This window comes from Miniopterus natalensis, chromosome 21, assembly GCF_054644295.1.
Source record: "Miniopterus natalensis isolate mMinNat1 chromosome 21, mMinNat1.hap1, whole genome shotgun sequence".
Classification (NCBI taxonomy): Eukaryota; Metazoa; Chordata; class Mammalia; order Chiroptera; family Miniopteridae; genus Miniopterus; species Miniopterus natalensis.
Window position 1 is genome coordinate 10,467,132 of NC_142101.1, and position 25,086 is coordinate 10,492,217.

The 25,086-nt window shown below is 52.0% G+C and overlaps 2 protein-coding genes across 2 annotated transcripts in view; one reads left to right on the forward strand and one right to left on the reverse strand.

The window, feature by feature from the left end:
• SDCCAG8 (SHH signaling and ciliogenesis regulator SDCCAG8) overlaps nucleotides 1–19,068 on the forward strand; it is a 155,362-nt gene extending 136,294 nt beyond the window's left edge. Inside the window, exons 17-18 of the mRNA XM_087828849.1 lie at nucleotides 8,779–8,905; nucleotides 18,949–19,068. Coding sequence (XP_087684975.1) covers nucleotides 8,779–8,905; nucleotides 18,949–18,978 — 157 coding nt within the window. The 3' untranslated portion in view covers nucleotides 18,979–19,068. The remainder of the gene's footprint in view (nucleotides 1–8,778; nucleotides 8,906–18,948) is intronic.
• Nucleotides 19,069–20,788: 1,720 nt separating this feature from the next.
• The window catches only part of AKT3 (AKT serine/threonine kinase 3), a 139,684-nt gene continuing 135,386 nt past the window's right edge, over nucleotides 20,789–25,086 (reverse strand). The window contains exon 14 of the mRNA XM_016201398.2: nucleotides 20,789–24,342. Coding sequence (XP_016056884.1) covers nucleotides 24,257–24,342 — 86 coding nt within the window. The 3' untranslated portion in view covers nucleotides 20,789–24,256. The remainder of the gene's footprint in view (nucleotides 24,343–25,086) is intronic.

Genomic DNA, 25,086 nt, shown 5'->3' on the forward strand with positions numbered 1-25,086 from the left:
AGCATAGAAATTAAAACGGGTTGTACTATTCCTTCGTCTTCTACATTAGCCAAGATTTTTTCCCCCGTTTAATTAAAATTTGAGTCCTCTATGATCATCAACAAACAGTGATTCATACTTTTTGTTTACAAACAAGAAATGAGAAGGTAAGAGAAGCAAATACAACCACGCAGCACCTTTTGAATCACAAGGAAGCCCAACTTTTTTTCTCCCGGTTTCCCAGGGGAGAGAAATTGGGCGGTGAGAGGAGAGTTAATGAAGCTTTCACCCGGCGCCTGGCCTTGGGGTAACCCTCTCCTCCCGCCAGAGGCCCCCCAGGCCCCCCAAGCCCGGGGCCAGGCGCTTGGCCCCCGCCCCGGCCCTGCCCGAGCTCTCCCCAGGGCGGCGGGAATCAATGAGGCGCAGGGGACACCGCGGGTGGCCCTGAGCTGGGACGCAGGAGGGCTGCCTCCTGCAGGTGCTGGTGCTCAAGGCACACGTGCGGCTCCGCGACCCCCCTGCCCGCAGAAGCAGTTGCCCGGCCTGGGGGTGGGAGTCGCGCCGGGAGCTGCTGCGTGTTTGCTGGATGGGCACTTGAGACGAGCTGTGAGCACGCACAGCAGCTCCTAACTCAGCCAACTCCACTTCAGTAAAACTCTTAAGACAAAGCCTTTTATTTGCAGCAACTAGGATGGGGAGAAACCCAACGACCTGCCGGTTGGAAGTTAGTTTTCTCTGGGATAGGGGCCCTCCAGGGCCCTGCGGTTGGGGGTCTGGAGGATGTCACTGTCCTCCCCCACCCCGCTTATAAGGGTGGCTTGCAGCTTAAAAGGGCGAGGAGAGAGGCTGTGAGCAGGCGAAGGCTCCCCAGCCCTCCTGCACCAGCCCCCAGCTGCCTTTTGTCCTGCGCCCCTCACCCCCTGTGGTAATTGGCTGCCAGGGCATCGGTTCCTGCTGTCTGCGCCTTGCTTCTGCCATCACAGCCACCAAGGGGCTGGATACAGGGATGAGATGCTGTGGGTGGTGTGGCATGTCTGGGGCTCTCCAAGTCTGGGCAGAGGGGTTCCTAGTCCACACAGCAGGTAGACTGCCAGGAGTGGAGACCGTGGCCGGGAACTGTGGCCTGTGCTGTGAGGGGCTGCACACAAGGCTGAGCCCACTGCTTGCCCCCCCCCCCCGTGCCTGTTGTCCCCCCAGAGCAGCCCCTAGAAGGCCTCTCCTGTTCCTCTCTGCCCCTCTCATTCAGGAAATTCTTCACTTAGAAAGGATGGGCAAACATTTTGCGCTGTTAGAAACAACCACTCCTCTTGCCTGTCAAGAGAAAGAGCCCCTGGGGCTTTCTGGAGCCACCCTGTGACAAAGCTCAGGCCCCCCCGGCCTAAATCCCCTTTTCCGGTGCCTCAAGGATGCCTGTCCTGTGCAGAAACGTAGATGGTTTCTGCTTGGAGCACATAAAAGTTTGCTTGGCAATAAGAAAGCCTAGCTATGTTAATATTTGTTTTCTTGGTCGCCTTCCTCAAGGCCACGGTGGTTTCCTAGGCTACACAGGGCATTTCATTTACTTGCGCTTTTACAAAAGCGAGCCTGGAGTTCTGGAAGCCTAGACTGGTTCTCTTGCCACTTCTGGAAATTCACAATTTTGCAGCCCAAACATTTAACAATCGATTTAGCTGGTTCCTTCTCCCCGACAATGGCTCATAGCTGGGCAGGATCGGGCTCTCCTGCCTTTGGAGCCACTAGAAACCAAATGAGCCCTCCCGCAGGCCTGATGGCTGCTCTGCCATGGACCTTCTAGCTAGAAGAGTTATGCCATCATATTATCCCCACACTCATCACTGGGTGGAGGACCCCCTTTTACTAAATGATTTATTACTCTTAGCAGAATTCCTTTGGCTGCAGATTTTATTTGAGTCACTCTGTTCAGCTCAATTGGTCGCCTTCAGTTACCGTGGCAACCAGCAGATGGGGTTCTTTGACAAGGGTCAGCGGGGAGGCTGCCTGGGTATAGAGGGAAAGGAGCTAAATAAAAAGCTTGCAGCATTGACAATTCCGCAGTGGATGGCCAGGAGTAGTTATCAAATTACTTGCATTAAAACCTAATTAAGATGTGTGCCAATAAGTGCACAGTAGTGATTGAATCTGGTGACTGGTTCTGCTGTGGGCTCACTCGTACTCGATCACACCCCTGTGACCACTTGGCTACCTCAAGGATGGGCGAGCATGAAGGAAGTAGGGGGGAACCTCACTACAGTGTGGAACCTGGCGTCCTCCAGGACCACCCCCCAGGGTTTCCGTCTCTGAGGCCCGGGAGGCCCTCAGACGGGCAGAATGGGCCTGCAAACCCCGGCCCCTGCATTCTGATCGTTCCCAGTCATCTCTGAAGACTATGGTGGCTCTTATTGCACGTAGCACTCGTCAGAAACACTCGTCTTCTCATTGTTCCAGAGTAAAGGGGACTGGTAGACTTGACAACTAAGTGCAAAAGATTTTTCCTGGAGGGAGAAAAAGGGATGTTATTGGGTGAACTGACAAAGCTACTGTGGTTATGTGGCAGTATCTTTATAATTAGGAAATTAACAGGTATCTAGGAAAAAAGAACAAAGGTTTATGCAACTGTGAGGTAGTTCAAAGAAGTATGTCTACATGCATAGATAAACACATACATGGAGAGGGGGGAGAGAGAGGGAGAGGAAAAACCGAGTGGAGGGAAAATGCAATATATGGATTTGGGTAGAGAGCATGCAGGTGTTCTTTGTACAGTTCTTGCAACTATATGAAATCATTCTCAAGCCAACAGTTTCTAACAAGAGGTACTTAAGTTTAGGTGTAGGCAGGTATGCTCTGAGAGGCAGTGCAGCTTTTCCTGCCAGTGTTTCCAAAAGGCCTGGAGCCAGATGTGGCCTGAGTTCTGCTCTGCAAAGATGCCGATTTTCAGTAATTTTCCTTCCTCAGCCCCATTTCTCTTTGCACAGCGGGGCTGTGCTCACCACGACTCGGCTTTTGCTTTAACAGAGCTGGTTAAAGGTTGCTGAGGCCTAAGGCCATTGGGCTCCTCGGTTCTTCAGAGTCTAAGGTTCTCGATATGTCCACCCCTATCCCTGCTGTTTCATGTGCCAGGCTCCTTTATTCATGTCCAGCCCTCCCAGGGTGTTAGGAGCTCAGCCTGGCCCAGGTGGCTCTTGCCCTTTAAGATCTCAAGGTAGCAATGCTGCAGACTTCCCAAGTGGGCTGAGGTGGAGCTCTGCCTCGGTCCCCAGTGGCTATGTCAAGCAGTTGGTGTGTGGCAGAGCCTGTGTGACACTGTCAGAGGCTTCAGGGCCTTGCCTTTGTGCCTGAGGACACTGATGCTGGGGAGCCCGCCAACCACTGGTCTCCCACGTTGGTCTGTGGAGTTTCTCCTCCCTGGCCTGCATCCTTCACGCTGACACCAGTCTGGGGACTAGGTCAGTGTGGTTTCCAGACCCTGGAGTCCAAATTAGTCAGTGACAGCATGAGAACAGAAATTGAGAGTTCAGAAGTTTTTATAGCAGTCAATGCAAATAGCATCCTTATTGGACTTCACGAAACTCAGGCAGCAATAGAGTGAAGTTTAAAAAGAACAAAAACCTGAACCCAAACTGGTTATTTTTCCCGAGCCAGGTGCAAGAGCCCTAGCCTAGGAAATCTGGAGATTTCCTCCTTTCCCACACCCCAGGCCTCAGAAAACGATTCTGTGTGAGCAGTTTCCCAGGAAGTTGGCCAGCGTGTTACCTTTCTCGAGTTCCTTGCCTAAAATTCTTATTTTTTAGTATGAAATAGAAGTCATGCCTTTTTTAAAAAGGATTTTGAAATGCTGCAAAAAGCACTGGATTTGGAGTCAAGGGGCATGAGTTCCAGTCCTAGATCTACTACAAAATACTGTGTGACCCTGGGCAAGTCACTTGTACTCCCTAGGCCTCAGGTTCACCGTAATGGACTGAATTGAATGACCTCCGAGGAGCCTCTCAGTTCTAACATGACCGGATCCTTTTGAAGACAGGAGCAGGGGTCTTTCCCCCAATCCTTGCCCCTACGCAGCCCTGCTGTCCTCCCACAGGCAGCCGAGGCTGACTGGGAATTTGAGAGAATGGAAAATTAAAGGGGCCGTACAGGAACGTAAATTCTCTTACTGGAAATGTAAGCCCTCCCCAGAATTGCATGACCCTTAGAGTGAAGGACTCTATTGAAGTCGTTATTAAATAGGGTGGATTTGGGCAAAGGAAGCTTAATCGGCAAACCAGCCATTGAAACCTCCTTGATTTTCTAACTGAGGGTAACTGGTGGGACCGTGTTCCCGATTCCTGAGCACATGGCTGCTTCGTGCTGATTCTGCGTGACTACATCAATGAGCTGGAATTACGTAAAGTGCAGCAACCATTCTTGAGTATTGGAACAAAGTATACAACTTGAAATTAATACAGCTTAGTCACCACGATTAATTACCTGGAGCAGCAATTAGACTAATTGGGTTTTCAGAGTTCAACTTGGACAAACTAGGTGTGTTGTGATGAAGTAGCTGTTGGCATTTGAAGGCAGGAGCAGTAAGTTTCTGTAAAGTCACAGTATTGAAGTTTGCAGCTGAAAGGGGACTTGCTGATCTTCTAGCCCAGAGGCTGGCAAACTTGTTCTCTAAAGGGTCAAATAACAAATATGTTAGATTCTGGCCAGATGGTCTCTGTTGCAGCTACTCGAGTCCAGAAGCCGTTGTCGATGACGCTCAACGAGCTGTTTCAATGGGATTTTATTTAGGGGCACTGAAGGTTGCATTTCATAGACTATCCACATCACAGAATATTAATTCTGTGCCCCAACCAGGGCTGGGGATCCAGCCTGCAACCCGGATACATGCCCTTGACAGGGAATTGAACCCAAGACCCTTCGGCGTGCAGGCCGACACTCCAGCTACTGAGCCACACCAGCCAGGGCAGTTCGCTCGTCCTGATCCACTTATCCAGCATGATCTAAATGTCAGGCACCTTGCTAAGTGCTGGGGGTGGAGAGCTCAACAAGAGCCCGTTCCTGTCCTTAAGAAAGTCATAGTCAGTGGGACAGGCAGACAGCAGTGCCTGCAGTGAGTGTGGCCGGGAGCACGATGGGTGGGGGCAGGATGGGCTGTGGAGAGGGTCAGAAGGTACAGGGGAGTGATCTACAGAACCAGAAGGCTGGGGGATGTTGTGGAAAGGGAGCAGGCCAGGGGGACTGGGAGACAGGTGACGGGTTCCCCCACCCATGCAAGAGGGACGCTGAGGGAGGAGCCTGCCATTGTGGCTTGGTAATCTCTACCCTTCTAGTTGCCTGAGCTTGGCAAAGTAACTGCTCTGAGCCTTGTTTTTCTCTTGCAAGAAATGATGCAGGTGATAATAATGCAGACAATACCTGCCGCTCAGCATTGTTAGAAAGATTAGTTAATGAACGTAAATGCTTTCGATGCTCCCTGCCCCGTGTAAATGGCTCAGTAAATGTTAGAGCATAACACTAGGAATAGCAGAGAACCGAGTGCATACTTTACAGTCAAAATATTTGCACCTTTTAAATCCATATGTTGGTTGAAAAATGTTCTTCATTTCCATGAGGCGGCCTCCTCTCCCAGGGAAACTGTGGCCTGAGCACTTTGAGAACATAACTCAGAAGAGGAAGAAAAGACCTTTACTGTAGCCAGAGTGGCCGAAGGAAGGGGCTCTGGTCTGAAGCCATTTTAGGACATAAGACATTTTACCACTACCAAAAACATATATATATATGTATGTATGTGTATATATATATATATACACAGACACACACACACACACACACACACACACACATCTCCACAGTTGACTGTTGAAGCTCCCAAGTGAAATTGTTGAGTGAAACTAAACACTAATCAAAAACATGTATGCATGAGGGCCCTGGCTAGGTGTCTGTTGGTTGGAGCATTGTCCTGTACACCGAAGGGTTGCCGGTTTGATTCCTGCTCAGGGCACATGCCTAGGTTTCGGGTTTGATCTCCGGTTGGGGTGCATACGGGACGGAACTCATCGATGTTTCTCTCACATCAGTGTTCCCCTCCCTTAAATCAATAAAAAAATATAAGAATTGAAAAACACACACAAATATGCATAAGGACGTTGGCCACCTCTGGGGGAACAGGGTCTGGCCCAGAGACAAGTCTATAGGGAGTGGCCCGGCGGTCCTGGTACCAGGCCCACAAGTGCTCATTTGATGATTATGCCTCATAACTCATCTGTACGCTGCATATATTTTGTATGTATCACATACAGCATAAAATAATTTAAATCCATGTATTCACTTGCTTTCACAGTATGCTTAGCAGATGAGTGTCTGAAGCATGGGACCAGGGCTGGCTGCTGGCGCGGCTCTGCTTTGCATGAGAGATCGGCCCCAGCCCACTGGCTCTACAAAGTCGTTTCGTATTTCTGCGCTGGCTCCATCCTGTCTTGAAGTCTTGCATGTTTTAAAAAGATGCTGGTTCTGGTCACGCCCGCGGGCGTGGTGAAGGCTGCTGGTGGCCGGTGGAGATGGGTGCGGGCCCAGCACACGCACCGGCGCGTCCGCCGGGTCTGCCTCCCGGGCTGCGGACACGCAGCGTGCGCCGTGGGGACCGTCGCCAGCCCGGGGCAGCTGCTCGGGAGCCCTGGTGACCAGGAGCCCTGGTGACCAGGAGCCCTGCTCGGCCGGCAGGGGCGCAGCTGGTCTCCCAGGAGACCCCCAGTTCTGCCCATCGTGCGCCGCGGGCCTGAAGGGAAACGGACCTGTGGTCAGCGGGGTGAGCCCGCCCGGGTGCAGAGGGGCCTGGGGGTGTCCGCGGTGGGCTCGCTGAGCCGGGCGAGGGCGGGGGAGCACCAGGGCCGTCGTGGGAAGGGATGGGCTTGGGCCCCGGGCGCCTGGCCTGCCCTCAGCGCCCCTGGGCGCCGCGACAGCACCGGCACGGCCCGGGCCCCTGGGAGCCCCGCCGGTCACGGGGAGACAGACGCGGGCCTGGGGAGCAGGCCCCGGGGACCGCGCTCGGGGCCTGAGGGTTGCGCCCCGCGCGGAGCGGAGCCTGCGCGGGGTTGGCAGGCTGCGGGGCGTCCCTGGGCCCGACGCCCTCGGGCGGCTGCGCTCTCAGGACACTTGTCCCCACCGGGCAGTGACGGGATGGGGTAGGGCGGCCCCCCAAAGCCGCGATGCCCTGGCCTCGCCGGAGGAAACGCGGCGTCTCGGCGAGGGCAGAGGAAGGGGGACGGGAACGGGGACCCTCATTGACCGCCATTGACCCAGGAGCAGGAGGGCGCCCCGGGATGGAAGCCCTGCTGTGGGGTTCTGGGGGGCTCACGGGGGGGGGGGCTGGCAGGCCCCGACGGCAGCCCAGGCTCGGGGTGAGGGAGCCCCTGAGCCGGGCCCTGAGCACGTGAGCAGCCAGGACGCGGGGAGCAGGGACCGAGTTCCCGCCTCGTGCCGCGCCCCAGAGGCGGCCAGTGGGCGGGGCGGGCTGTGGGCGTGGTCAGCCTGGCCCCGAGGGGGCGAGCATGCGCTGTGCCGAGGGCCGCCCTCCAGCGAGCATGCGCTGTGCTGCCCTCCACCCTCCGGCGAGCATGCGCTGTGCTGCCCGCCACCCTCCCGCGAGCATGCGCTGTGCCGCTCGGGAGTGCGGGGCGGCCCGTTAGGTTCCCCGGGAGCGGGTCTGGCCCCGAGGCCTGGGCCGAGCCTTCTGAAGGCCCTTGCCCAGCGCTGCCCGGTGCCGCCCGGCTGCGAGCGGGGGGACTGGACGCTTACTGGGGCGGGTTCGGTCCACGTGCAGTTAACCAGCGAGCGGGTAACGAGCCGCGGCCCGCGTCAGGTGGATCCCGGTCCCCTCTACCTGCGCCGGTAAGGCAGGCTTCCTGGGGACAGCCAGGCCTCCTTTTTCAGTAGGGCACCCAAGTGGCGCACCTCGAGGTGGTGGCAACACTGGGAAACGCTTAGCTGTGCTGAGCCCCCAAGGCCTGCGGGGAGCCCGGAGCAGGCGGCCTGAGGCCGGTGTCCGGCGCCTGGAGTTTGAAATGCATCCTGAGCTTTAAAAAAAAAAAAAAATCCCCTTTTTGTGAAAATACAGGTTAATTTCCCTGCGGGTGCTTTGGGCGGGTGAGGGCCGTGAGGGGGGCGTGTGGCAGCCAGTCTCCCAGCAGTCGTTCTAGCTCCCTGCTCGGCTCTGAATTTAACCCAAAGCCCCGGCGCCCCGGCGCTGCTGGCTGCGCAGGAAGCGGCTGTGGACAAACGAGCGTAATCGCCTGAGTGAATTAGCAAGTCTGGAGAGGGAGCCCATCAGCAGAATGACAGATTTAAGATCTTTAAAGACATCTGGTCAGCGATGCCGGGGCGCGTGATTGACTGAGTGGTTAATAATGGAAACCCCTTAGCCCAGTGTTTCCTGTGCTCCTCGCCGCTGCCCCAGCCAGGCTGGCGTCTGCTCCAGACACTGCCCGCTGACAACGGAGGCGTTCAGGCCCCTCACCTTCCAGCTCCGAGTTTGAGGTTTCAGGTTTTTCTACTTATCTAACTCATCCATGTGTTTGCTAATCATGAAGTCTGATTAGCACTTGGTGCAATTCCATTAAACTTTCCAAATGCATTCATGAGGGCAGCTGCTGGCCGAGGCCTCACACCTCAGGGTCACTCACGGCTGGAGTTCGCTGTCGGGCGGCCCCTCACATACACAAGCGTGGGACACGCTGACAGGGCTGAAGTCAGCCATTGCGCCCCCCACCCCACCCACAGGGTTCTCAGGACCCGTGTCTGATTCTACGGTGGTTTTCTCTCCAGGCTAAAGCAGCTGGACAAGCACAGCCAGGCCACGGCCCAGCAACTGGTTCAGTTGCTCAGCAAGCAGAACAAGCTCCTGCTGCAGAGACAGACCCTGTCGGAGGAGGTGGAGCAGCTGAGATCCCAGGTACATGTGCCCACCCATCAGAGAACATGTGGCGGTCTGCACGTGGCTCTTTGGTTCCTATTTCGCAGCTGCATCTTAACAGTGATCACATGGCTCGGCTAATAGGCTAGGAGGGAGAACCTGAAGACTGTGTTGGGCACAGTGGGAGACATAGGAGCATGTGGGACACGGGCCCATCCTCTTTAAGGAGCTGAAGTGTGTGCAGGAGCCCAGGCCCAAGAATGCAGGAGCCACACCTTGTGCTGAGTGGCCCCAGGCAGCTGCCTCTGCCAGGGCTATAGGAGGCCAGACAGAGGGTTGTGGTGGTCAGGAGGCTGCTGGTGTCAGCTCTGAAGGGCCCCTGGAGGACCTGCACAGGCTGAACGGGTTGAGGAAGGGGCACTCCCAGTTAGGGAGTCATTATGAATGGAATGCATGAATCTTGTCCTAAATTACCTGACTGATCATTGAGCTAAGATTTTGAGGGGTTATAAAGCCCTATATAAAGCCATTTTTAAACAAACAAAAAGTTTACTAAAGGAAAGATAGATGCAGGAAAAGAATAACTTGCTTCATATGTCCCCAAAAGAGAGAGAAAACCAGGGGGACAAGGGCAACGTGCTCAACAACAAAGAGAGCTAAGTTGTTGAGTGTTAGGGCTTGGGCTGGTGAAGTGGGCTGTGAAAGATTTCACAACTAAAAGATGCAGAGAGAAAGTTTCTTTTACTTCCCCAGAGAAGGGAAAGGGCCTGTGCATTGCGGATCAATACAAGGGCAAGAAACAAAAGGGCCAGCCTGCTTTTAAGCAGGTACGTTGCTAGGCGACAAGGAAGGGTGGGGCTTGGGTTGTCTTGAAGTTAAGTGGATACCAGAGGTTGTCTTGAAAAGTTATACTTTGTTTGCTTCCCAGGAGACTGCCTCCTGAAGATGTCCTAGGGAGGTGTCTTATCAGTATTTTTCCCAGGCCTGTAAAACATACTTGGAGCAAAAGTTATGAAGAGTTCGAAATAGGCTTGTTGGAAGGGGCGTGGGGGGGGAGGGGGATGACTGCCTGCTAACTAGGTAACTAGAGACTCCTTGGTGGGAATTATCCCTGAGTTGTGAAAACAGCTGGGAGGAGGGGGAGGCGAGAATGTAGCCTTGAGGGTAGCTAATCTCGCCTGCAATTTGAACAGAGGGCCTGTTTGAATCAGAGTAGCTAACAATCTTGGGGCTTAATTACCAGGTGCTTCTCATAAATTGAGGAACGCCACAGCACAGAAAAAGAGAGGCCTTTTTTTTTGTCCATACATTGAGTGCCTGCAGAGGGCCGGGCAGGCAGTGCAACTTGTGTAACATGCAGTAACTCCCTTTTCCTGGCAGGGTTTATTATTACCATTTTATAGGTAGGGAAGCTGAGGCTCGAACAAGCATATACAGCTAGCAATTAGGGACACTGACATGGAACCTAAGTCTGACTCCATGGCCCAAGTTTTCCCTGTTCAGGTGAGATCTGGGGCCACGGGCAGGAATAGCGTAGGAGAGAAAGTGTGTGCAGGTGAGTTGGGAGCACAGAATGAAACCTGTTTTTCTGAATTGCCTCTCGGAGCTTTCTTCCCCAGCCAGCAGTTTGTTAGGGTAATGAGGTGGCCCATTGGCTGGTCGTGGCTGCAGCCTTTAATTCAGATTGCACCCAGGTGCTGCGCGAGCACCCGGGGATGTCACATCCATGCTCGGAATGATTCATGGGAAGATGCATCTGGAAAGGATGGGAAATTGCCTCTCATTGCCCTTTCAAAATGACCATGTGTGGAATTGGTATCTGGGAGCCACTGTCCTCTGAGTGATTTTTCCCGCTCAGCCCACCCGATCCCTCTGCAAAGTAGTCATTTGTTCCATAGATAATAGTGAACAACCCTAACCCCCCCACACACATACACCATGCCAGTCACCGAACTGAGGCCTGGGGACAAGGACACCTGTGTGTCCCCAGTGCCTCAGGCTGCTCATGGCAGGCATGAGGAGTCCTGCTCAGAGTCTGAGCCACAGACCACACTCCGCAGTCATCTGAGATGTTCGTAAGGAAATAAACATAGCCCCGGCCCCGTGGCTCAGTTGGTTGGAGCATTGTCCGTACAGCAGAAGATTTCGGGTTTGATCCCTGCTTGGGGCGCATAAGGGCCGCAGCTTATGGATGGTTCTCACATTGATGTTTGTTCCTCTCTCTAAAATCAATGAACATATCCTCTGATGCCCCCTCCTCCCTCCTCCTTCTGAGATGTGCTCGGCGTCTTCCTGCCTATCTGTCTGAGCCCTGGATGGTGGTGGCCAAAGGTCAGGACACTGGGTCTTGAGGCAGGTGGCTGGCTCCTGCCTGATGTGGGGAGGGACTGGGACTCGGGGCGTGAGTGAGTCTTTCGGCCTCTCCGAGCCAGGAGCTAATTAAGAAGCAGATTGTGGGGTGTCTTCTCTATGTGGCGGTTCCCTCTCCATTCTGGATCATTATCACGTGGGGTGTGCCTTTCAGCTCCCCATCTGCCTGCCTACTTCCACTCAGATCTCACCCTGGACCAGCAACGTTTAGAAACCTGTTCCAGGTCTTTACAAATCTGTTAATTGCCAAATGGAGTACTTAAAGAAAAAACCCCAAACCTCAAAAAATCCTCAGAGAAATGAGCAGGTCTTTCTTCCCATGCCCAAAGCCCACGAATGATTTGACCATCCTGAGCTCTCTGGTACTGGCCAACCTGGCGCGTCTCTAAAGGGGCCTTTCAGATGCACACGTCATGTGTAGAGTTATTTAGAAATGAACATGACAAAAAAAGTTTGGTAGAGGAGCTGTGGGCTTTCAGCAGCAGATACTGGTGTTCGGAGAGGAGGCAGGGACCCAGCTTTACCAGCTCTCTGCTGAATATCTAATCCAAAGGTCTGCTCTTCCCATCCGAGGGTGGGCTGTGCCTACTTTGGCCATGGGATAAACTTGAATTGTGAGCCGAGCTCCCAGTGAGCCCTTGAAGGGAGTGAGGCTGCTGCTCGCCCCAAGTATTTCGGGGGACATGGCCCTCTGAGGGTTCTGGCATGATCAGCTACACTCCCTGCTTTCCTGGCCATCTCTGGTTTCCTGGCTCATCTCTGGTTTAGGGAAGTTTTAGCTAAAGGCTTCCATTTTCTCAGACTGGATGATTAAGCGCAATCACTTAATTTTGGATTGTCAAACTCTGAAAATCTCTGTCCACTAATACTCAAAAGAGAGTGGGTATTTTCTGGCCTGGGCAGCTGCTCTGAGCTGAGTCACATCCCCTGATTTGTTCCCCTGTACCCAGCCCTGTGCCCTGAAGCAGATGACAGGCTCGGGGCTGGCCTGTGGCCTCCGACCGGAAACATCTCATCTGTTTAAAAGGCTTTATTATTCTAAATTGTTTCTGCTTAGTTCTGAAATGTGCACAACAACACGTCTGGCAGTGGGAGCTGGGCAGAGTCCTAGCTGTGTGGCAGTGACATTTTTTGGCCATGAGAACTCCCATCTTGCAATGGGGAGTGAGTCAGTGGGTCCAGGTGGGCCGGCCCGGGGGCTGACCCATGGCCATGGCTCAGGGCGCTGCCCACTGAGCTCCAGGCTTCTTTACTGACTTCTTAGTTTCGTTCTGACCGAAAACAATGGCTTTATTAACCTCCTGCCTCACTCAGGGCAGGAGGGACCTCTAGAAAATGGCTTTTAAAATGTCACAAGATGCTCACTGGTCCTTGTGGAGAAACAGGGCCACGGCAGCCCAGCCTTGCCCTGACCACCACCCTCTGCCTCTCTCTCCAGGTCCAGTGTGTGTCTCTGGGAGGGGGCTCGTCAGTAGCTGGGAGGCAGGTCCAGTGTGTGGGGGGGTGGGGACCTGGTGTCGGTTGAGGAACTGGGGGCCCAGGGGATTTTTGGCGAGGCCTGACAGCTGGGAGCCGGGTCAGGGGTCTGCGACCCAGCGCCTGGGGGCTCTCACATCTGTCCAGGAAGAGGGGTGCCAGCTGGTGAGGAAATTAGACTCTTTCATGGGGAAAGTGGCATCTGAGATGGAAGACAATGGGTGGTGTCTGTCCACCTAGGGGGCTATCTTATAGGTCAAGACTGTTTTATATGTGTATGTATTTATTTGGTGATGGATATGATTTCGGCTGGAGTTTTCTAATAGCAGTCACCCCAACGTTGTTTGGTTCCGTCGTCTGTTCTGTTGGGGATGGTTCCTTTTTAGTCCCTTCAGATGACTCTCTTACAGTTGCAAAAACAGCATCTGAAACCGACTTATCCGTGATTAATCAGCTGGCCCCATGACTTCCGAGCATTCTTGGCAGTGAACTTAAGTTCTAATTTGATTTAAACTTGTGCGAGGATCCAGCAGCCATATGTGATTATATTCAAAATCATGGACATGATCTCGTTCCACCAAAGGACTGGTGGAATAGAGCTGGAAAACCAGCAGCGGAAGCAGAGACCCAGGAGATGGTGCAGGGAAACAGGCCCATTTGTGACCTGAAGCGAAAGGCGAGGCTCAGGTGCTGCCCACGGGGCTGGGTCAGCTGCAGGGAGGCGCCTGCACTGTGACTCCTGCAAGTCCCTGAGCTGGGACTCAGGTGTTCGCAGGGTTGCAGGTCCTTCTCAAGGGACCCTGCCCAGCTGATGCGGGAGCCCCTGTGAAGTTAGCTACCTGCAGGACAGGTGGTGCTCGAAGCAAAAAGCAAATATGTGGAATAAAAGAAATTAAAAACCTCCTCCGGAACCAACATTTTTTTTGGAAAGAATTCTAAATAGATGAAAACAAACAATTTGATTTCAACCAAATTGTTTTTTTGTTTTTATCCCGATTTTCACTCGAATTGTCAGTCTCAAAAATAAACACTGATACATTCCCAGAAAATATTTTTCAAATAAAAACTGACTCTGTTAAAGTTTGCCCTGATTCTTTCAAAACTGTGTACAAGACACTGTCAACCGAAGTGACTTGCATGTTTTTTTTAAAATACACTTGAACATATGCAGCTCAAATGTCACTAACTCCCCGCTGCCTGAGTGTTTGCAAAGATGACATGAGACCCCTCGCACTGTGTTCCTAACATAAGGGTCTCAGGACCCTGGAGAAACTTCCCCCAGCAACTCAAATAGCATGGTCTAACTTTGTTTTTTTGTGTGTGTGTTTTTTTTAACTGAAGGCCCTGTATATAATTATTATTGAGAAGCTTCATTTAAGCCAAACTTGCTCTCTTGTTAACAGTTCACTTTGTCCAAGAGAATAATCTCCAGTAAGACTCGTGGAAGAAAAAGAAATTGAAATTTCTATCGCTTCGGATACATTTGCTCCACTTATTGCTTCCGAGTCAGACACTGCATTCTGCAATATATATTCACAATCAAGATTTTAAAGGGAGCTAAATATTTTAATCCAATTAGACAAGTGAACAAAACACTGAATATTGCATGCAGTGGAGATAGATAAGCGGTTCTTGCCTTTAAAAGACTGTAATTCCGTCACATTGCAACCCCAAATGTCAATGTTGTCTTCATTCTTAACGCTTTCCCATGCGAGGCAGCCAGAGGCGCCGCTCTCTGCTGTTGGCGACACTGTCTGTCCTTTGGGAATTCTTCAACTCTATTTACCATGGAAACGTGGTTCATGTAAAACACAGACACCTGCGCGTGTGCAGAGGGTGTCTCGTGACTTCGGGGAATCCGTGGAGCTGAAAGACCAGACCGGGACCCCGCGAGTCGCAGGGGGAACCCCGGGTTTGAGTGAGCTCTGAGGAGAGGGGAGAGAGCAAAGCAGATGCCAGGCCCCGGGGCTGCGTGTCCTCTGACTGACCCCTCCCTTCTGGGTACAGGTCCCCTGCCTCCCCCCACGCTCCAGCCCTAAGTCCTGTCCCAAGATGCTGTTTCCCAGAAAGCCAAGGAGTCGGCTCCCACCTTCTCTGCAAGGAAGGCTTTACTGCCTGTCCCCTCTTGGGTCACTGGCTTCCACGGTTCTTTTCCCCTCCTGGAGCCCAGAGCAGCGCAGCCAGGGCCCTTCATTGTCACTGCCCAGTGGCAGCTGGGGGAGGGGGCGGGATGAGCTGGGGCCTCGGTGACCTTGCTGTGAACTCCTGCCCCGCTCTGCAGCTGGCAACAGCCAGATTCCCAGAAAGGCTGTGCCCAGCCGGAGGGGGTGAGGGGCCCAGCCAGAGTTTCTTGGTCACTTGCCTGGGGAGTGGGGGTGGGAGCAGGACTCCACTGACCCGGAGTCTCTGCCCTGGGCCCTGTGCTGGGTGGGGAGCCACTGCTGTCATAGGTCAGCGCTCACATCTGGAGCCACCTTTCCACAAAGCTGTGCAGAGGGCTGGGAGGGCACCTCCCCTGAGCAGATCGGTGCTGCCCCGGGTTCCCTCAGCGCGTTGGTTTATTTTTTAAAATCCTCACTCAAGGATATTTTCCCATTGCTTTTAGATAGAGTGGAAGTGGAAGGGAGGGAGGGAGGGAGGGAGAGAAACATCGATGTGCAAGAGACAGCTAATGCCATAGCTGGTCGCTACAGCATTAACGAGCCTGGACTCTGAAGTACAGCAGCGTAGGTCCAAATCTCAGCTCTGCACCACTCGGATCAATCTTTTAGCTTCTGGTTTAAAAAACTTTCTGGTTTTAAAGAACAACAGAACCAGCTTCTTTTACAAGGGAGCCCCTGCATTACCCCGCGCCTGGCAGAGATGCTGCAAAGCCCGCAGCCTTGGCACTGCGATCTCTGTGTGGATAAGTCGTTTAACATCTCTTTTGTACAGATAGAAAAATAAGTCCCAAAGAGGCGAGGTGAACAGAACTGAGACATCAATGGGCAGGTAACAACTCTCTAGAGAGACTGGTGTTCATTCCCTGGGCCCAGCAAGGCTGGATGGGAGGGGACGGGTGTCCACCCCACGGTAAGGCGGCTTCTCTGCGCCCCGCAGCGCAGGGAGCTAGGCCTGGCTGGGCCCTGGGACTGTAGGGTAAACCACAGTGAGGGTGGGGCTGGAGCTTTCCCCAGCTCGGTCAACCCTGGGCAAGCTTTGAAATGCCCTCGATGGAGGTTGGGGGAGGGATCGGCCCTCCGGTCATAAATAGATGCTTTCTTGCCAGAGGCCCAAGGGCAGGACCATGTTTGACCTGGCCACACAGAGACCGATGAGCAAGGTGGGGAGCAGGAAACGGGATTCCATCTGCAGGGGCTGCTGAGAGGCTGGGGTGACTAGTACCCCGCAGTGAGGTCACTTGGGGAACAACTGAGGTCATCCAGAGAGACTCATTTCTTAAACTGTGGATTTAAAGTCAAACTTCAGAAATACTTTGGATACAAAAGGCAGGGCTTGTGGAGAGAAGGCTCTGATAGGATTAAGAAAATGCACAGCAACAGCGGGCTCGCCGATGGGACCATTGGTGACATCTGTGGACAATATTTTGGAAGAACCGCTGCCAGGGTGCCCTGTGGGCCCCCCTCTAACCTGGAGGGCAGCCAATGACAACTGCAGATGTGGCCTCACCACCCAGGAGGCCACAGCCAGGGGCCTTGGTGACAGGCTGAGAGGCAGGAGGAAGGGGGGATGGTGGCTCAGGACTGAGGCCACAGTTGAAATGACTGAGGTCGCACTGGCACCTGCGTCCTTGGCTCCTGCACAGCCAGACGGATCGCTGTGGAGCGGACGGAGGAACAACTTTCTGGAAATAAGCGTGACTAATGTCCCCAGGAGGTGATGGCAGGGAAGCTGGAGTTGGGCAGTAACTGAGGCTTCTCTATGTGGCCGCTGCAGGATGGGGGAGCACTGAGAAATGTTCTAAAGATTCAGCAGACTGAGGGCAACACGAGTGATGCGTTCAGCAGACAAAACAAGGGGTGACAGGGTCATTCATTCAGTCAAGTGTTCACTAAACTCACCATGGGCCGGGCACTTGTAGGCACTGGGGACGAGCACTGGACAGTGAGTACTGTAATATACAGTGAGGGTGAGTGCAGGGCTTTACACCAAAGAAAACAGTCTTGAAGTGATAGCTGACTTGCTACAAGTCGGGGAGGGAGGGATTGGGGTGACTCCTGCTTGGGCCCACAGGAGCTGGGGGGCGGTCCCTGGCTCCAGCGGAGCCGTCTGCGTACCATGTGCCAGCAGGGAACGGGATCGGTGGATGGTGAATTACTGGATGGCCCTGGAGCCCATGCCAGGACTCGCTGTGAGAAATCATTTCCTGGACCTTGGTTTAAAGGAAAACCCTGCCATCAGTTCTACTTTGCTTTTAGGTCTTGACCACTATCCTGAACTGGATGTTATGGGTGCGTTAGAATTTTCATTTGAAATGTGCCTGTTGTGGTTTATGGGCATCCTTTCCAAGACATCCTTGTCTTTCAAATTAGACAGGAAACCACTGTCTCCAGAGCACCCTGGTGAGCAGGCAGCCTTCAGAGTGTGGAGGGGAGTCATTCAAGACTAGTTCCCAGAACCGCACTGGGCCAGGCCAATCAAGGCCGGAAGGCAGAGTGGCTCTAGATGGAGACCCTGTGCTTTGAGGGTCACACATCAAGCTCCTGGCAGCCTCTGTGCTGAGTATTACACCTAGGACAGAAGGGGACCCTTTCTGCCATGGCAGGGCACTGGGGACTCCCTGTGGCCCAGTTAGGGAGGGCCAGAGAATAGAAGCCCCCTGTGGGCTCCAAGGAAGAGGGTCCACCCACCTCTGGGCCCACCCTCAGCCCTCACAGGGCTGCATGTGTATTATCATAATAGCCCTGCGTGGAAACCATTCTACTCAGACTCCTGATCAGTGCCCCCCACACACTGGGCAACCCCTGTGAAATGTAAGCATTATCTTTTCTCATTTTTGAAGTCAGCAGACTGATTTCCATGGCTCTCTCTCGCATGAATCCTGGCTTGCATGAAATGCATTGCCCTGGCTTGGAAATCCTCAACAAGTAATCAGGGCTTAAATTGCGTTTACAAGCGCCCTCCCCTTCTGATTCTGACTCAGGAAACCTGCACTGGGAGATGCAGAGGCCCCTCATCTCTCGATGACTCCCTGCTAGACAGAGACCAGGCCGGCCCAGGGCTCTATGTCGTGTCCTGATTTATCTGCAGGAGTAAAAACTGGGATTGACAGGATATCTTCTGAGCTCTCCGTCCAGCCCCCATCATCTCAGGGACTTGACGCTCCAGAGAGCAAGGCCTGTGTCTTACCCAGCTTCCCACATGCCGGAGAAACGCTTTATGGAATGTTACAGTTTCCCGTGGTTTCTGACACCACCTTAGTGGTTTGAACTAATGTGGGCGTCCTATCAGCCAGGCAGGCAGCAGGATTCAGTCTCCGACCTGTGACTCCCCAACCCAACCTTCATGAGCCAGTTTGGAAACATTTACACCTGATTAAAACTAAGAGACCCTCGGGCACGAAATTCCCTCTCCCAGCACATGGGAGGTGGTTTCCAGGTGAAAATGCCTTTCCATACGTTACAGTAAGTTGTCTGCAGTTAAACTGTCATTTCCCCCGAGATTTCTTAGGGACACTTGTCCTGCATCCTGGGTTTACTCACTGTAAAGTCTGAGCAGTTCTCAGTAACTGGATTCTGGCACGAATCAGCATCTCCTTTCCTGGGTGCTCTGGCCACAGCCTATCATCAGAACTGCTCTTAAGAGAGAAACGTCTGGAATACAGGTGGTTTTCATATTTAAAGCATTAAAAAATAGGCCCTGGCCAGGTAGCTCAGTTGGTTAGAGCATCGTCCTGATAGGCCAAGGTTGCGGGTTCGATCCCCAGTCAGGGCACATGCAAGAATCAGCCAATGATGCATCAGTAAGTGGAACAACAAACTGATGTTTCTGTCCCCCCCTTCCTCTCTCTAAAATCAATAAAAATGAAAAAAAACACCTTATATTCTTATTCAACAAGGGCTTTGACCTGTGGTAAAGGTGAGAAATAGACTTTTCACAGAGCTTATGACAAACTATATTTTCAGCAAACGAAATTTTTTTCTCCAAAAACTTAGAGGAGTTAACCGGCGAGAAGACAAATCACATTGAAGGCCATAATCTATTTAAACTTACTTTATTATCTTTTATTTTTCCAGTTACCCAGCATGCCACAATCTGATTGCTGACCTGGATGAAACAGACTGAAATAAGTAAGTGATTTACAAAGAGTTATTTACATTCATCTGATTTGTACGTCATATGCCACAATGCACCACGGCCTCTCGTGGACACGGCCTCAGACCGCAGAGCTGCGTCGTCGTAGCCACACGTGGGTCTCAGCGGTCCCTGCGCGATGGGCGGGCGGGAGCTGAAGTCGGCCAGAGATGAGACCTCCCGGTGCAGGTTTTCGGAAATGGCTTGAAGTTGCTGTATTTTTGAGTCTGCTCATTTGTATGCTATGGTACACACATGAATTGCAATAAACGAACTTTTTTGCAAGACTTGAACTGTAATGTTTACTTTCTACCTCGTAGTGATGAACCAAACACACCAAAAAGGCACATGTTTTTAACTAGGCCAACGGGCACTGAGGACCACTTTCTCCCTGCTGATTCTCTGCCTCCGCGCGATCTCCACAGCATCCTTCACCTCTGCCTTCCTGCAGCAGCCCGCAAGACCCCGCTAACTGTCACCCTGCTCATGTTTGCACAACGGGAGACACCAGGAGCACCAAGCACCCTCCTCTCCACTCTGCTCCCAACAGACAGGCCTCTCTGGCTGGGCGGCGTCAGGGTCCTTCTTCAAGATGCAGAATTTGAGAGGAGCCTAGAAACGTACAACATTCCTTAGTTGTCTCCAGTCTCTGCACACAGATCATTATTTCAGTTTCAGATGGTATTTCAACTATACACAGTTAAGCCCTCAAATGCTTTAAAGTAATAAGAACGGGCACTGAAATGTTGTGTTGTCTCCGAGGATCACCACGGACGCTACAGGCAGGGCTGCCGCTGGGACAAGGCCCTGGCCTCAGGCTGACCTCCCCGGCCAGCGACCTGCCACCGTCATCACTGTCACGGCCTCGCAGTCCGTGCAGCTGGGCTTGGGATGCGGCGGGATGATGCCCACGCGAGGACCGCTCTAGTGTCTCGGGCGTGGAAAGCTTCAAGCCTGCAAGAGCAGGACTTCTGTTCGGAGCCAGAAGTGTTTATTTCATCAGATGTGCTCGACATAAAGGCTGTTACATCGGGTATGTTAATCGCCCCTACCTCTGGCTTAGGAATACAGTAAATAAATTATACAATAGTCTAAAAATAGCACCTTTAAAGAATTATAGAGGTCACTTGATTTACGCTCCTGGACTGTCAACCCCAGTGGTTCTGAGAGGGGAGCATCCGTAGGGATGCCCTCGAATTTGGCGTGTGACATACAGATACATGCGTGACTAACTTTGGTCCCAAAGCCGTTCCTCCATCTGGCTGAGTCACGGGAGCAGAGCCAAGGTTCTACAAGAGGTTTATGAGGTAAATCAGCGAAAGGCCCCACCCAAAGTGACTCCGGGTAGATCAGGCTGCAGTCGGCCTCCCGACCCACCCACGGCCCACGTCCAAGTTTAACTTGCCATCGAGCTCTAAGCACAGATTCTCAGGAAGCGTGCAGAGCCGCGCGTCACCAGGAAGACATCACTGAAGAGCTACGAGCCTCACGGATCTGGGTCCAAGCCCTCTGGCCTGGACATGACCGGGCTCTTACACACCTCCAGGGCCACCTCGCCCATCCCCGGCTTCACAGTAGGTCTGTCCTAAGCCCAGTGCCGGGAGCTCGGCGTCTCCCCTTTGGACATAGCCCTTCATCAAAGTTTGTACAACTGCACTATTGCCATTTTATTAAAACAATAAAATAATCCCACGTGTGTTCTGAGCTACAAGAAATTTACATATTTTCCTGTCACATTTTTACACAGGGTAGGTTAATACCAGGTGGAGCTATTAAAAAATCTTTTGAGTTTTCTGAGAGTACAGAACCACGTCCAACAACAATAAACGGAGAAGTAGCAGATTGACACAGTGCTTTATTTAAGCTGTCTGTACGAAGGAAAGTAATGGGCACCCCTATCAGATACGTGTAAAAATACTAAGGATGTACAGTGTACAAAACAGTTTCTTGTAGTTAATTTCACATCCTCGTGGGTCATGTACTTAAGGAAAGAAACAGTTTTAGTATGACCAACAGTAATAGTAATACAGTTTCTTGGGTTCGTAGTTGCGTCTGCTTAAAATCCTTAACCAGGTGACTAGATCTTGCGCGGATCTAATGAAAGAACTAGCAAGGTCAGGAAATGTCACAAACTATAAAGCTACAGGGAGGTAATTCGATTACCAATTTAGAGGTTTTTTTCTTTTTTTATTTAAATAAATACTTTACATTTCATGCTTGCCTGTAATGCGCTACCAGGAGATTCTACCGGACACAGTACGAACAGTAGCAGCAAGTGTGGACACTGAGGTGTGGTAGAGACCCTGCAGTTAGGAAGGAAGGCCCTCGCTGTGTTCTCCGGGAGAGGCAAGTGCCCCGACAACAGTCAGCTCCAAGGAGCCAGAGATCGGGCGTGGGAGACGGGAAACAATACTGAGCGATGCTATGTAACCAGTGTGAAAAGCAAAGCTGTGAGCCGCCTGGCCAGCTCCACGCAGACGAGCCCACGGTCCCCCGAGGGAGCAGACTTCACGGCCACCAGGTCATGGTGGAGCCCGCGCCATCTGAACTGCACCCTGACAGACCGATTCCTGGGCTCAGGCCTCTCCTCGGCCAGCATCCCAACTACAGCCACGGGTGGATGACGCGAGGGAAGTGAGACTCTCCTCCGACACATTCCTGCCTCTGTGACGCCCCCGGGCCCGCTGACTGAGGTCTGAGAGCGAGGGGGGGGATTCTCAAAATCGAGGCCAAGAAAACACCGAGCGTGACCCTAAAGGAACCCTGGGGGGGGAAGAGTGACGGAGCCCAAGTGCTGGCTGGGGACTGAGGGCCAGCTAGCTGGGAGGAGCAGCCAGCCCGGGCCACTGTCAACGCTGCCATGAATCCTTAGGGCACGTCCTTGGGCCAAGGTCATGGAAATCACCTTAAGGTTTAGGAAAAAAAACGAAAAACAAAAAGAAAGCTACCTCTGGATGTGCTTAGTGTATGGAGTCCTACCTCCCTACAGGAACCCCTGCTGCGGGCAGCCAGCCTCGGCTCTCCTCCGCCTCTCCCGTTTCTTTTTTATAAAATGAACGTGAGACAACTTACAAGACATACCTTCTAGTCTACTTCCTCGTCGATGCGAAACATTCAACACAATTCCAAGTGGGGGGAAAAAATAAAGTTGAGCAACATGTGGAAATAAGAGCGAACTACCACTTACTGTAACTTCCTACACAACGCTATGGATGAACTTCACTCAGGTAGGAATATGAAAAATTAGGATAAAACCTGTGTCTGAATATGTCTTAGCTGCCTTAGTAAAATGCCCTTTAACCCCCGCAGCCCAGCGGCCCGCCCACCGCCAGCAGTGGTTTTTGTCTGAGTCCACGCTTCCCACGTCACGAGGCTAAGACGTCTGCGTGCATGATGCATCCTGCTCAGCAATCACTTGCTCTCACCAGTGCGGTCACAACTCTACATCACACTGTGGTCTTCCGTTTGGGAGCTGTTGGAGAGTTTAACTAAAATACGTCTCCATGATCACTCCACAGAGCCACCAGCCCCCCGCCTGCTGCGAGGAGGCCCCGGCCCCTGGGTTTCATAGGCTGCTTTGGAAAGTGTCAGCTCCTAGCACCAAAGGGTTTAATCTGAAGATCGTCATTAATGGAGAAGGTGAGGTTTGCAGCCATGTCCCCTTTCGGTGAGAAATGGAGCTCGGGGACATGAGTATATACAGAAAAAGGAAAGTTGGAGGTGTTCTCTTTTAGTTTTGTTTTGTTTCCCTGATGGCTTAATTCAGTGATAGATGTACCATGATCAGAATAAACACACTGGGGCCTTATCTTTTACTTCCTCCTTCGTAAATACTGGAGATGTGTTCATTCTGCCAAGTAGGTTCATCTATCATTCAGGTCTCCACTGTGTTCGTTTCACCGTGTTGCCAGGCGTCATGACATCTCAATTCTCAAACGAGCAAACGCCCATTTGTTTCATTAACCCCTTGGCGTGGGTACTTGGGGATGTTCTCGTTTTTAGCACCAAGGGGTCAGAAGACAGCGTATCTTCTCCCAAAGCCAAATTCTAACCGGTATGTACAATTTCAGAGCCTCATCAAAATGTGTTCACAAAGGAGAAGCGTGCACGAATCTCGTCGGCGTGTACATTCCTTGCACGTGGGTCGGAACAAACTGCAGTACGTCTACTGTGTGTGAGCTGGAGCTGCATTTGCTAACACGACATACAGTTCTCATTACTAAAAATAAATACTACTGCAATATAAACAAAATCATAAAAGGACATTCAAAGTTTCAACATCCGAGAAAAAGCTAACTCACGCAGAACTGAAATGGTAAATTAAAACAAATACGGCGAACGCCCGTTTACCTCGGTGTACAGGTTTTGGTGAAAAGCAGGATTATACCTGTCTACATTCTGCAGCCATCGGAGGCAATAAATATTATCATGGAAAAAGGTTTCCAAGCACAGGGAAAAAACTGCTCTCCGATGCACGTCCTATTAGACCTTGAAATGACCTTGACTCAGCTGTGCATAGGCTTCCTTCCTCGTGGAGCAGTTCGTCTGCCCACCACTGCCTGTGACATCTAGACGTCCAAGGGGAACGCCAGGCTTCCTATGCAGGATCCGACAGGACTTCAAATACATATACTGAGATGGATACGCATCTCAATAGGTGTTCAGTCCTCGCAAATGCTCCCTCGGGCATTTCAGCCAGATCCTAGTGGAATATACCTACGTACGCACGGATCTGACAGGCTCTCCTAAAATCTGCATGTGCACATCACCACCCTCCCACAACTGCTTGTTCTGGATTACAAACTAAATCGTCTTAGTCTAATTAGATTTGATTTAGCTTCTAGAAAGTTAAAAAATGTACCTAGAATCAGTGTATCTCACTTATCCTTCACTGTTAGGGGAGAAACAAGAACTGAATGGTCAGAAGATGACACTTGGTGCACAGATGAATCATGGTGGGCTCATGACTTCCCAAGATTGTAAAATTACCTCTTAAAGTTGCTATAATAGTAAGACAGTAGCAGCAACAGCATGAGACCTTAGACTGAGATACAATTTCATGCAAAAACAAAAAGTCGAGTGTATTTGCGTATATGTGTGTTCTCGGGTGGGTGAGAGGTGGCGAGGGGTGAAGACCTGGGGCCGGTCTGGGATGTCGAAGGCGCCCTGCTGTTGTGAGAGCGAGGACTGGTCTGGTGTCCAGGAGCCGTTCTCGGTGTAACTCGGTGGCGGTGAGGCAGCCCACGGGGCCTACTCGCGCCCGCTGGCCGAGTAGGAGAACTGCGGGAAGTGCGGCCGCCGCTCGTTGTCCACGCAGTCCATGCCGTCCTCATCATCTGCGGGCGGGAAACGGCTTTTAATCTTACACGGGCTTTAGGCAACACTGCTCTGCTCTACATGGCTCTAACTTCTAACTTCATGACGGTTAACGGCGGCAATAGCTCCTGGGGACCTGGGCTTGTCGATGAAACACAGCAACTAAACTTACTATGAAGAAATAATACTCTCAAGTCATCACCTTCAGGACACTAACATTCTGAGACTCAATAAACTGGAAAATAATTGAAGATTTTTTTTTTCAATTAGAAGGAACAGACAACCTTAAGTAACCTTTAGTTTCATGACACTGAGGAGGTCACGACAACAGAGGTCAGTGACTCTGAGGCGCCTGAGCCCTCTCTGACCAACTGTCTTCAGACGCCTGTGTTTTTCCTTCGTGGTGCTTTAGGTGTGACTGCAAAATAAAGCCCCGTATGATTCCATGTCATCTGAGTCCAGGAGCCCATGCTTAAGATTTTACATTTACTCTACATCTGATCCCTGCCTTCACTCATCACTCCCAGGTTTCCTACAATAAAACTTGAAACGGGAATGAAGAGAAAAAGGCAAAGAAGGAAAGACGTCAGCACCTAAGGACTCGTTCACCAGGGAATGAACAGGGAGGAGAGATGGCGTCTGAAAGGTTAGAAATGAACCGATCTCCTCCCATCGGCGCTGACGACGAACATCCCACCGTCAGGATGCTCCCCAAACCCACAACCTTCCCTGGGCCTCAGCTCTGTGCAGAGACCTTGCCACCC